At 38.1% G+C, this 12,114-nt stretch overlaps 1 protein-coding gene across 5 annotated transcripts in view; it reads right to left on the minus strand.

The window, feature by feature from the left end:
* Positions 1 to 2,165: 2,165 nt before the first annotated feature.
* TJP2 (tight junction protein 2) overlaps positions 2,166 to 12,114 on the minus strand; it is an 83,095-nt gene continuing 73,146 nt past the window's right edge. For 3 of the 5 annotated variants that reach the window (XM_088130444.1, XM_088130440.1, XM_088130442.1), the window contains 9 exons: positions 11,733 to 11,828; positions 10,629 to 10,708; positions 10,298 to 10,508; positions 9,350 to 9,450; positions 8,503 to 8,715; positions 8,113 to 8,223; positions 7,220 to 7,549; positions 6,614 to 6,699; positions 2,166 to 3,000 (listed from right to left, as the gene is read on the minus strand). In XM_088130444.1, the coding sequence (XP_087986570.1) occupies positions 2,835 to 3,000; positions 6,614 to 6,699; positions 7,220 to 7,549; positions 8,113 to 8,223; positions 8,503 to 8,715; positions 9,350 to 9,450; positions 10,298 to 10,508; positions 10,629 to 10,708; positions 11,733 to 11,828 (1,394 nt within the window). In that variant the 3' untranslated portion in view covers positions 2,166 to 2,834. The remainder of the gene's footprint in view (positions 3,001 to 6,613; positions 6,700 to 7,219; positions 7,550 to 8,112; positions 8,224 to 8,502; positions 8,716 to 9,349; positions 9,451 to 10,297; positions 10,509 to 10,628; positions 10,709 to 11,732; positions 11,829 to 12,114) is intronic. The other 2 variants (XM_088130441.1, XM_088130443.1) reach the window with 2 other exon arrangements.

The following is a 12,114-nucleotide window of genomic DNA, read 5'->3' on the forward strand; positions in this document are numbered from 1 at the left end:
GATGTCCAGAATAACTTTATGCCTTAACATAGATTTCAACTCAAAATGGAAACTATTCTTAGAGTATACTGTAATATATGGATTGGTACCACATCCAAAATTTGGATTTATCTATGCATTGAATTTATATTCCAATTTTTCAAAATACTTACTGTACATCAGAGTAGTTTCTTAGGAATATGGACTGAACTTATTCCATGATTCTTTGGTGATTTATGTTGTTTTATATTAACAATGACTGTTGATATTTTTAGGTTAACGATGATTCTTAGTCCTTTAATATAATATATGCAATATACTTAACTATTTACAACTAATTAATGGTATATGAGAAAGTTATAACCTCCACGACATGTTTACATCCCTTGTTTATTCATCTGTATCATCCTTATTATTCATACTCTTTTTTTGTACTTGTTTACATATTTTCTTAGAGCGTTCAATAACATGAATGAATGGATAAATGAATAAATGTAAATCCCCAGTGCTACAAGTTAGACTGGAAGTTTTTTTAAAACTTGAAAGGCAATGGTAAAACACTTCATGTATCACTGCAGGGTTCAGCAACATTTATTTTAAGGATCAGGATGCATGGCATATCCTTCCATTTGTATCTTGTTACTAGATATGCAGCTATTACTGCACAAGACCTAAAACTCAATATCCTCTAAATGGTATCTTTCTTACAATTTCTTCTGAGTGTCATAGTGAGGTGTTTGTAGGGGGGGAAAGTGTTTTTTCCCTCTAGGTACACATGCGTCCTGCAGGCCAGCAAATCCTGTGATCCAAGCAAACAGCTAAAATATCCCAACCACCACTCCTCAGATTAAGATAAGAAATTTACCATGATTTTACCATAGCTAGCAAAAAGTGTTGAAATAGAGGTAGTCCCTGGGTTAAGAACACACAGCTTACAGACAACTCATAGTTAAGAAAGAGCCTATTGTAGCAAAATTTGAGTTGATTCGAGTTAAGTACACGATGGTTCGAGTTCATTAAACAATACTACTTATACAGTATTATACAATATTGTTCTGGCTTACATACAGATTTGACTTAAGGACAGACCTTGGGAGCAGAACTCGTTCTTAAACTGGGGATTACCTATGTAAGACTTTTACTAGGAAAATATGATCTAAATAATCTGTACAATTAAACAGAATCTGCTATTGCAATTGAAGCCTAAGCAAAGGTATAAGTATTATACCTTTGCTTATACAGATGACCTAAAATTTATAGCTTGGGGACACCTTTATCTTCCCTTTCACCTAACTGCTGATCACAATCCAGTACAAAATTCAGTGGATCCTGTGTTGTGTGGCTTTATCACCAAGAGCTAGAGGCAGTCAAAAGATACAATTAAACCTAAACCTGTAAATCTAGATCATGGGCAAAGACCAGCAAGGACCAAGAAACTCAAACCTTGAGTAACCCATCAGGAGCAGGAAGTCCTCCCCCTCTCTCAGATGAGCTTTTAAATAGAAGAGGGGACGAGTTTCAGCCTTCACTATTCGGCCTTCTATCCTGAAAGGAGGGCATCTCTGCTTAGACTGGCTCCCACAAAGTAACTAAGGATGTCCTGGCATGAAGAAAGTGACAAGCAGGGAAAAATAAGCATAACAAACTATTGCACTCTTGGCAGCACTATAAGATAAACTTGATGTATACTTATATTATCCATCCACTGCACCAAGATTAAAAATATTCTACCAATGATTTTTATATGAAGGACATTTTTTCAGTGTTAAGACAGGACAGTAGGCAGAGAAATAAATATGTATCTATTTATATGCAAAAGAAGATCTCTAAAAGGAGATACAGGAAATATTCACACTGCTAACCAGTGCACAGTTGGATCCACAGTTCAAAAAACATTACATTCAGAATTAGGGAATTCACACCCAGGCCTGAAAAGGGAATCACTGGATGCATGAGCAAGAACAGGATTGGTGTACCACAGGAATGTCTACTGCAACTGTCCAGCCTCTTGTATTTCCATTGTGGGGGGTAAGAGTGCTCAAAAAGATCTATTCCCCAATATTCTATATCTCCTCTGAATAAATAGTACTGCAAAGTATTGCACATTATACCACAATCTAAAAAGAAATTAATTAATTGCCCCAGGCATGATTTTAAAAAGTTATAAAGACAAAGTCGAATCTTAATTGTTTGTAGAATATAATCTTTTTTATTTCATGACTGATGTAAAAGTTTTAAAGCCCAAAGACTCATTTAGTTTCTACATAATTTCCTTAATCTTGGCACTCCCTAGCCTTATGCCAGTCAGCCTACAAAACAGTTTAATATATACAGTCACTGCTTATGAAAATTGTGTACAGATCTATTTAAAATAGAAAAATAACATCCAAGGGGAAAATGGGAGTTATGAAACATACAAAAGTTATAAGCAGTAGAAATTTCATGGCTTTGCACAAGTATCAGATGTTAAGAGAACTGAAGACACTTTTATTTGAAAGGCACTTATTTTTTCTTGCAGTAAAGTATTGTGGTTTTCATCAAGGTTCCATTAGGCCCAACAGTTAAAAGAATATTTAAAAGGCAATTTTAATGAGGAAAAGAAATGCAAGTTAAAAATTTATAGATGCTGGAAATTAATACCAATTTAAAAAAAATATTTTTTTTGGTCCTTTTGAAAAATAGGCAACCATGATTCATCCCCTCCAATACTTAAATGAAGTGACACTGTGCCATTCCAGTGAGCAGATACCTCTCAAGTTCATTGATAACCCCAAATATACATATACTTGTTAAAAAGAATCAGAGTTTTTGCTGTGCAAGTGGGTCTCAGAACAATGGCTTGACTGCTAATAATTCTATAATTCTGTATCTCTGTAACGAGATGGTTGTCCATAGTATCCACGCTTGGAGTGATCAGATAGCTGCCTCCGATAATCTTCCTCCTCTGCATCACTGCTGTAAATTCCTTGATTATCTAGGTAAGATCTAGCAGGCGGCTTCTGAGGCTCTGGAGGTCTGGAACTAAAATCAAAATATATAAAGTTATTTTGAGCAAGCTAACACTGAGACAGAGACTATTCCAACCAGGAATAGACTATTACCAGTTTATGTTATTTACAGTAAAAAACTTCTGCTTTTATTATCAGGTTATCAGCAATAAGTTTGAAGCTAAGTGCCTGTCAAATCACTGCCATTTCAAAATGCTCCTGCTTGAGGGGAGCTCCTTCATTTTCCTCATTAGTACAGCTGGCCTGAAATTAGGCTGCTTAGGAAAATAGATCCTGTGAGAATGTGGGTAACTAAACTACAAAATGCTTCTAATTTTTACTGTTTTGATATGGATATGTTTTAGGGGCAATAAAGTGAACATTTTATGTACCCCATCCATTTAGGTCTCTGGCAATATTCCTTCACAGTTCATTTTGTGAAAGTTTTTTAAAAGAAAACAGCAGTAGGATGGGAAAGAGAAAAGCTACTTTCAATAATGTTCTACAGCTGTTCTACAGTTCTTCCACTCCATGAGACTCCCATAGTTAAAACAAATTAAGGCAGAATTCTGTTGGACATGATATTCCTTCAAAATCAGAGAACAATGAGATTTTCTACCCAATGCTATCTTAAAGTGCTTAATACTGTTAATCTTCCAGAGTTACTTACTCAAATAGCCCAATAATTTAACAATTTAACTTACTCAAATAGCCCAATAATTTCCCATCCTACTGCTGTATTCAAATTTAATAAGGAGAGGCCCAATTACAGTGTAACAGACAAGCTCTCTGAGGAAGATGGGAAAGAAGACATATACTTAATTAGGTGATGTTTTAGTAGAGGACAAGCGAAAGATAGCTTATGAGAAAAAATCTTTCAGAAGAAAATTGGCCTGCAAATAGTCAGGAGTGCATTTCTGCATATAAAAGGTGAAAAAAAAACAAGTCCCTTTGTTGGTAACAGAGTTGGAAAAGATAATGATCACAAGCAGGGATATATCTATATTTATTAATTACATAAATTTATATGGCAGTCCATTTACCAGAAAAACTCTGGGTGGTGAACAAAGATAAAAACAATACATTTTCAATCAATTTAAAGAAAGGGAAAAAAAAACCAAACCCAAGTTGAGGTCCCAATAAAAATCTCACACCCATAAATCATACACAACCACAACAGAGGTCCATTAATTTCCTGGTCCCAGTGCCTGGAGGAAAAACCAGGTCTTTACTGCCTTCCCAAAAACCACTAGGTGGGGGCTGTCCATACCTCTAGGGGAGGCCATGATAGAGAAGGCAAGCTTCCTAGGCCCCACCAAAGGGACCTGGAGCATGCCCCCTGTCAGATCTGGTGGGATGGACAAAAACCACTGGGGATAGGTGGTCCTCCAAGTAACCTGCCCCATGCCATGTAAGGTTTTAAGGTGATAACCAACAGCCTGAATTACATCTAGAAGTCTACTGGGAGCCAGTGTTGCTCATGGAGCAGTGGTGTTACATAAGCATATTATGGTATACCCAGCACTGCACATGCCGACGCATTTTGGACTAATTGAAGCTTCTGAATGCTCATTAAGGACAGCACATTGCAACAGTCTAATTGAGAGGTAACAAAGGCATGAGTGACCATGAGCAGTGCCTCCCAATCTAGGAATAGGTGCAACTGGTGCACAAGATATATTTGTACAAGGGCTCTCCTGGCCACAGCTGCCACTTGCTCCTCAAGTGGAGCCATGAGTCCAGAAGGGCCCCCAGACTATGGACCAACTCTGCCTGGGGAGTGTAATCCCAGCCAGCATTAAAGATGGCAAATCACTAGATATGGGAGGCCGTAAAACCCAGAGCCACTTAGTCTAGTCAAGGGTTAGCCAAAGCTGATTCTTCCCCATTCAGACCTGTACAGCCTCCAGGCGCTGGGAAACACCTTAACCTCACTTGGTCAGAGATAATAACTGAGTATAATTGACATACTAATATTTCACTCCAGGCCAGTGGATGACCTCGCCCAGTAGTTTCATGTAGAAGTTAAATAGGGAGCAAATTGAGCACTGCAAGACCCTGCAAAGCAGAGGTCTAGGACTGGACCTCTCGCCCCCCACATCATCATCTGGAACCAGCCTCAGGAGAAGGAGGAAAACCACTGAAGGACTATGCCACTGACTCCCAACCTGCTCAGCTGGCCCAGAAGGGTACCATAGTTCAATGTCATTGAACTAAGAGATCAAGGAGGGTCAGGATGGATACACTGCCCCCATACTGAGCCCACTAGAGGTCATCCATAAGTGTGATCAATGCCACCCGGTGTGAGACTAGGCTGAAGCTACCATAACCTAAAGATGAAGCAGGCACGTAAGCAGAGAGGACAAAAGCCAGGAATCTTATCTATGAGATCCCTTCAGGGAGGTAGATAAGAAGGAAGCAAGTCCTTAAGGAAAAAACAAAGGACCTGAACCAGAAAGAGGAAGTTGGGCCTGAGCACATGGAAGCCCTCACCCCAATCCCATCAACTTGTAAATCAACCCAGCAAGGACTTTTGGGGATAAAAGGGGTCCCAAAGCCCGCCCACTCGGAGTTGTCTTAGTCATCTGAGTCATCCAGACTTGGTGGCTTCAGTCCCTCTAGCTAGTACCTGGCAGCCTAGTTGGGACCTAGTTGGGAAGGACGTGTGTGTGTGTGTGTGTGTGTGTGTGTGTGTGTGTGTGAGAGAGAGAGAGAGAGAGAGAGAGAGAGAGAGAGAGAGAGAGAGAGAGAGAGAGAGGGAGAAAGAGCAAATGTACCTTGCAACCAGTAAAGTTTTGCTGTTACTTTAAATTCACTGGGTCTCTGTGTATTACAAAGTGCCTCAGTGTTCGGTTGGAAGTGATTTGTGTGTATTCCTAATTATTTCCCCACTGTTGACCAGGGCTGTGTGTCTGTCTGCTCCAGCCGCACCTATCTGGAAAACCCAGGTAGAAAGCAAGGGGGGCTGACAAGATCCACTGCCTCAACAGGTTGTGAGTGTGTGAGTGATTTGTGTGTATCCCCAATTATTTCCCGGCTGTTGACTAGGGCTGTGTGTCTGTCTGCTCCAGCCGCACCTATCTGGAAAACCCAGGTAGAAAGCAAGGGAGCTGACAAGATTTGCGTGTCTCAACAGTCTGTGAGTGTGTGAGTGAGTGACCATAAGCCAAACCTGGGAGCAGCCTGTGTAACACTGGCTACTATATCCCAACCTGACTGTGGTGGGTCCAGATAATCAGCTTCCTCCAGAGCCCTTTGAAGCTGTAGCCCTACCACCTTCTCAACAACCTTCCCCAGAAAGGAAAGGTTGGAGAGTTGAAAAAAATATTTACCAGTACTGCTGGGTTTGGTGATGGTCTCTTGAAGAGGATATAAGATGAAACAGAGTTGAAAGGGGTGAGGAGGCAAGGTTTTTAGACAGTTCAAAAAGTTTGTGCTGGATGCAGACAGAATGGGAGGAAGTAAATGAAGTAAAATAAATGTGAAAAAATATAATAAACTCCACTGCTCTTGTTGGAGATCTACCACCTTCCAACTTACTTGTGGACCTCTATTCTAAAAAAATTATTATGCTAAATAAGCATATTACACATATTCAAAGGCACAGAAGTATAAAAAAGAGTATGGGCAAATTAATTCAGTTTTACCTGGCAGTCTGGGGCCAGTTCTGTTCTGGCTTCTGTGTTTTGATTGGGACTGCATAAATGTCTGGGTGCTTTTGTGCTATTTCCACCTAAAAAAAAATGAGGGTCAGAACATTTTCATGTTTTCCTCAAACTATAAATTACTATCTGATGCTAATTTTGCTTCCAACAGCAAGATGACCCATTTATTTACTTTACAGACTGTCAGATTATTTACAAAATATATAATGAATATCACAGATGAAAGATATTAACACACTACAATATTTTAAAACAGAAGAAGCAAGATTTTTCCTGGGAGCTAGAAGACCTATAGCTTGGACATAAAATGGCTCTCTGCATGAACTGAAAACTAATGGAGATTGTTGTGCTAGGAAGGATAACATTTTTCTACAATTTCTCTTCATCTGCAGCTCTAGCACTACCTTCCAAACTGTTCTGAAGAAGCTTTCAAAAATGCTATCCCCCATATCTTAGAGGAATTCTGCTAGCAAAATCCAAACTATTATTTGAATTATATTTTTTATTAATTTGATTCTGTACCATTAGTTTTCTTACTATTGTAAATAAAACATTTGCACAGGACAAACAGAATCATTCTTCTTATACCCTGGCATTCTGTGCTTCCTGCAGTTCCTGCATTCTTAACAGTCTTGCCTTGTGATCCATTTTCTCAAAAATTTTAACTTTCCCCAGCACAGATTTTGGTGTGTTCTCCTCTACAACTTCTCCCACTTTTTCCTCCACTTCAGCAGGTGGAATGACTGGTTGAGAAGACTTCGATACAGGCCGCCCAAAGGTTGGTTTAAGGGCTATAGGGGGAGGAGCTACTTTAGCTGGTACTCCAGAAATTTCAATGCTAGCTGCATTAGGGCTGTTTGTTCTGGGTTCATAATTCTTAGGAACATCATATGGGTCTTCTTTGTTTTGCAACTTAGCCTGTAAAATAATACAAATGCAAATGTGGATTTTTACATAAAAATAACAGATTCAGTCTAGAAATGATCGGTTTCAAGAAAATGATAAACTCCACAGTGAAATGGGCGGTGACAAATCTGAAATATAAATAAATAAAAAATAAAATAAAGCTGATATTTTTAGCTAAGGAAGCACAAGTGATTAATGTAGAGCTACATTTTTTCCTAATTTTGGCATCAACATTTGGAGCTAGAAATTAAACAGCAGATATTGAAAAGTAATTAAAACACTCTCAGAGAATGGATCAACAATCCATAGTGGGCTATCTTTAGTAGGGCCAACTGGATGCCACAAAAATTTGCAAGCTTTTGAGTCCCCCAGGTAATTCAATAGCATGCATCCCTTTTGGGGCATTTTGGTTGATGCTACTCTACAAAAAGTATTGCCCAACTCTGGGTTTAGAACATTTATTCCCATTTGTTTTTTCCCTTTGTTTCTTTTTTTGTGCGTGTGCATGTTTTGGTAATTAAGGAAGAGACACTAACAATTCTGGTAAACTATAGAAATTTTTCTTTTCATGTTACCTTTGGAGGTTCAGGCTTGAAGGCTGGGGGTGGACTGGGGTCCCTCAGAACTTCTCTGCTACCAGCTTTTCTCATCTGAATTTTTGGTTCAGGGCTAAATTTCCTTAAACTCTACAAACAAGTAATAATGGCCATTATGCATATATTCACATAGTTCTGGGCTCATATGAAGCATAATTACAATTTTGCAATTGACAGCAAAAGACACACCAGTTCTTCCATCCCAGGCATTAGTGCAAACAACATTCATCAGTGTTTCAAAATGACACTAGCTATTTTCCAGACTTCCATTTCATTCCAGACTTTTCACTTCTTCATTTCAGACTTCAAATTTCCATCAGTATTTACAATGTAATGCTCCAAAAGAAGGAAAAAAACCCAACTTCTTACCTCCTCCTGTTGCACAGGTTCAGAGGACCGACTAATAGAAGAGACTCTTGGCTCATAGTATGGCTCATCAAGTTCATTATCTGTATAACCTCCACCTTCCCCATCCGTGTCTTCCATATCACTGATTAGTCGACTATCACAGCTCAAATAGTCAGCACCCATAGCGGTTAAGTATGACATACGATCGTCAATGTCATCATCCATTCCTTCCAACTGCCAAAAAAAAAGTTTTGTAAGAGATTTTTTGAGGGTCAGAACAACACTTATATTAAGTAACTGTTACGCTTAACCCAGTAAGAAATAGTACAAAAAGATTTAAGTAGGGTCACTTATACTAGAAAGAGTAACTGTACACTGTTTATTAGTGATATACTCCAGAGGCCAACAAACTTTTCAGGCATCAGGCCAGTCTGATACAATAGTATGTTACCTAAAAATCAAAATGTAAAAATGGCTAAAATGCAATGACACTGCGGCATCTCACAAGATTTCAGCATTTCCAGTTTGAACAATGAAAGTCAGTGACATTTAGCAATCCTGCATGTTTTGTGAATATACTGAGAGAGAAAGACCCATGTATGTGTTTCCATGAATGCCTTAGTGTCCATTAGTGTGGCAATGCCAAGTTTTTAACCACCAAAATTTAACCAGGCTGTTTCTTTGTATGTGAACAATTAGGCATGATGACTATTGCATGAAATTCAGGGACCTTTACCTTGAACAAGGAGAGACTTCTCTATGCATATAAAAAAGAAATTCCCCTATACACATCAAGCTCTTCTTCTCACAGAGAGTCTTGGTCCATGTTCCAGGTTAACGTGCATGCATAAACCACTCGAGCACATACCTTTCCTTCTGAAACCCACACTGCTTCATTTTGTTGTTGCTGAATAGTATCTTTAAGATTGCCATACCAACCATCATTGGCTGAATTTAGATCAATGGTAGCTGTAGAAATGTTTAAACAATGGATTATTGGATTTGCAAACCATTACTGCCAAACATTTCATTATCTTACTTTAATTATTTTCAACTGAACAAGAGCACTACTTTTTTCCCCAGTGCTAGAATACCTCACTACTTACTAATACTATCAGTCTGAGAGAGGATGCCTAATATTTAAAAGCACAATAAAACGATAGCACAGCATTCCATCACTGTAAAAGTAAAGATGAGGATGTTAGCAATCAGGAATGGATAATAATTATTATACCATCCTTCCTATGTGCTTTGGTCCTATTCAAGAAACATGTCATGTTTGAAATAAATCATTTTTTCTTCTTCACTACTGATTTCATCTTCTCACATTCTAGTTTAAAACTAATCCTAATAGATGCTGAAGCCAGTCTTTTCTCAGAACCCTCCCTACTGAACTCCTTTAAATATAGCTTACAGGAACAAATAACATTTTGTGTGCATATCACAATACATCTAATAATGCATCTAATACTGTAACCCATATATTTACATTTAAACTATTTGGACCAGGCTTTCTGGAAAAGGCTAGGAACTCTGGTTAGCTTATTCCACTGCTTAGGTTTTCCTATAATTAGAATATTTTTGCTTTCCTATAATTAGAATATTTTTCCAAAACTATTTAAATTACCTGACGTATAAAAACGTTGCTTTTTGACCTAATTCCAAACTAGGTCTTGGGTAGCATCTACCCAAAACTCATGTATTCAATAAGACTTGGAATCTGACTGTTGAATACACTATGACATTTCCTAAATGGCTGTCACGTAAACTACACCACTAGATGCTTTCAAAGAAAACAAGCGATGGTTTCACGCACCTGTAAAAAGATGGAAACATGTCTTTTTCAACTTATTTGCTTGATCGTAAAGCTTCCGTGTGCTCTTGTTGGATGTGGGAATTAGCCTTTGCCTCATAATTTTCACACCTTGTTTGCTGTCTGGGTTGAAAAACACTACAATTGGGAACCACTGAGTGTAGTTTAACAGATCCACAGCTTTGGGAGTCACATCCAACAAAGCATGTTTATCCTGTTGAAGAAGAAGGCAATATTGAGTTTATGCTCATAGGGAAGGGAAGCAAAACACATTGGTACTTTTAATATAGTCTATTATTATTCTAATGGAAAGGACGCAAAAAGGAAAATGTACCTGCTCAATAATTTGCCTCACAGTATTCAGACGTACTACACCAGTAGTCTTCTCTGAACCTGCATCTTTTGGTTCTGTTTCTGCAAGAATAATATGTTAGTTTTTGCTAACATATTGCATATATATAACATTTTTGCTAACATTTTGCATATATTTAAGATCTGTTTTGGGAGATCATGAAACGCTAATAGAGTTTTCAAGTTGGGTGCCTGGATGGAAAGTCCGAACATAATACATTTTTTGCACAAAGTTCTAATGTCAACCTTAAAGGCTCTTAACAGTTTAAGACCTAAGGATATCCTAAGGATGTCTTTATTAGTATCACTCCGCCCATAAAATTTGTGCTAGAGAACTTGCTCATGTATCCAAAGGTAAACTTCTTTAGCTTCACAAGCTCATGAATTACAGGTAGTCCCTGGGTTAAGAACATCCAGTTTAAGGATGACCCATAGTTAAGAACAGAGCTTACTATAGCAAAATTCGAGTTAAATACACAATGGTTTGAATTAATTGCACAATATTGCTTATATAGTATTACGCAATAATACTGTTCCACCTTACATATAAATTTGACTTAAGGACAGACTTTGGGAACAGAACTCTTTCTTAAACTGGGGACTACCTGTATTTTTCTCAGTTGTGACCCTACTGTAATGGCCTCCTCTCCAAAGATCATTCACTAGGGCTCTACAATGCTAAGAGGCAATGAGGCCATTAAAAAGAAAAAGCTGCTTAACTTTTGTTCAAGTTCAGCTTTTGACTGGACCCCTGGACACCGTCATGTAATTTTCTTGGCATCAGGCTGTCAAGTATGGCCAAGAAACAGTTGGCCATTTCCTTCTTCTGGTATTTTTTTTTAATTTCCCAGTCTAACCTAGAGATTTGGTATTTCACACCAATCTCTTAGCCCAGTTCAAAGAAATCCTTTGAGACTGCAAATTCTTAAAGTATTCTGGGGAGGAACGAACTAAGACATTTTTTCTTATTCATCTATTTCATTGCCATCACTTTATGATCATTTTGATGTATTATTATTATTGTTGTTGTTGTTGTTATTGTTATTGTTAAAATTAATAAATAAGGAACAAGTATGGAGTCACTTACTGGCAGTCTGATATAGCTCTGGCAATTCATTACACAACTTCTCCATCGCTATGTCTGCAATGGGACCAAATATCACCACTGGCCTCCTAAAACCAGCTGCGAAGAAAACATTATATGTAGTTTGTTTGCATGATTATAGGATCAAAGTGAAAAGCCAATCATTTAAGGTTTATTATCACTAGAGGGAAAAATCCAGTGTTGCATCAATGGATTTCTGCTCATATAAGGAGACATTCTCTTTCTCCTCTTCAACTTGCACACAACTTCACACCCATCCTATCAGTTCTGGAGGGTTCCCCAATACTATTGAAACAATTTTCAGGGTATATGGAGGCAGGAGAGGAAAGCAAAATTGCCTTTTTCCATTCTCTTGGTGGATGTA

The sequence above is a fragment of the Python bivittatus genome, unplaced genomic scaffold, assembly GCF_059951505.1.
Source record: "Python bivittatus isolate LINGU-HERP-01145 unplaced genomic scaffold, Pbiv_v1 ctg000850_np1212, whole genome shotgun sequence".
Lineage (NCBI taxonomy): Eukaryota > Metazoa > Chordata > Lepidosauria > Squamata > Pythonidae > Python > Python bivittatus.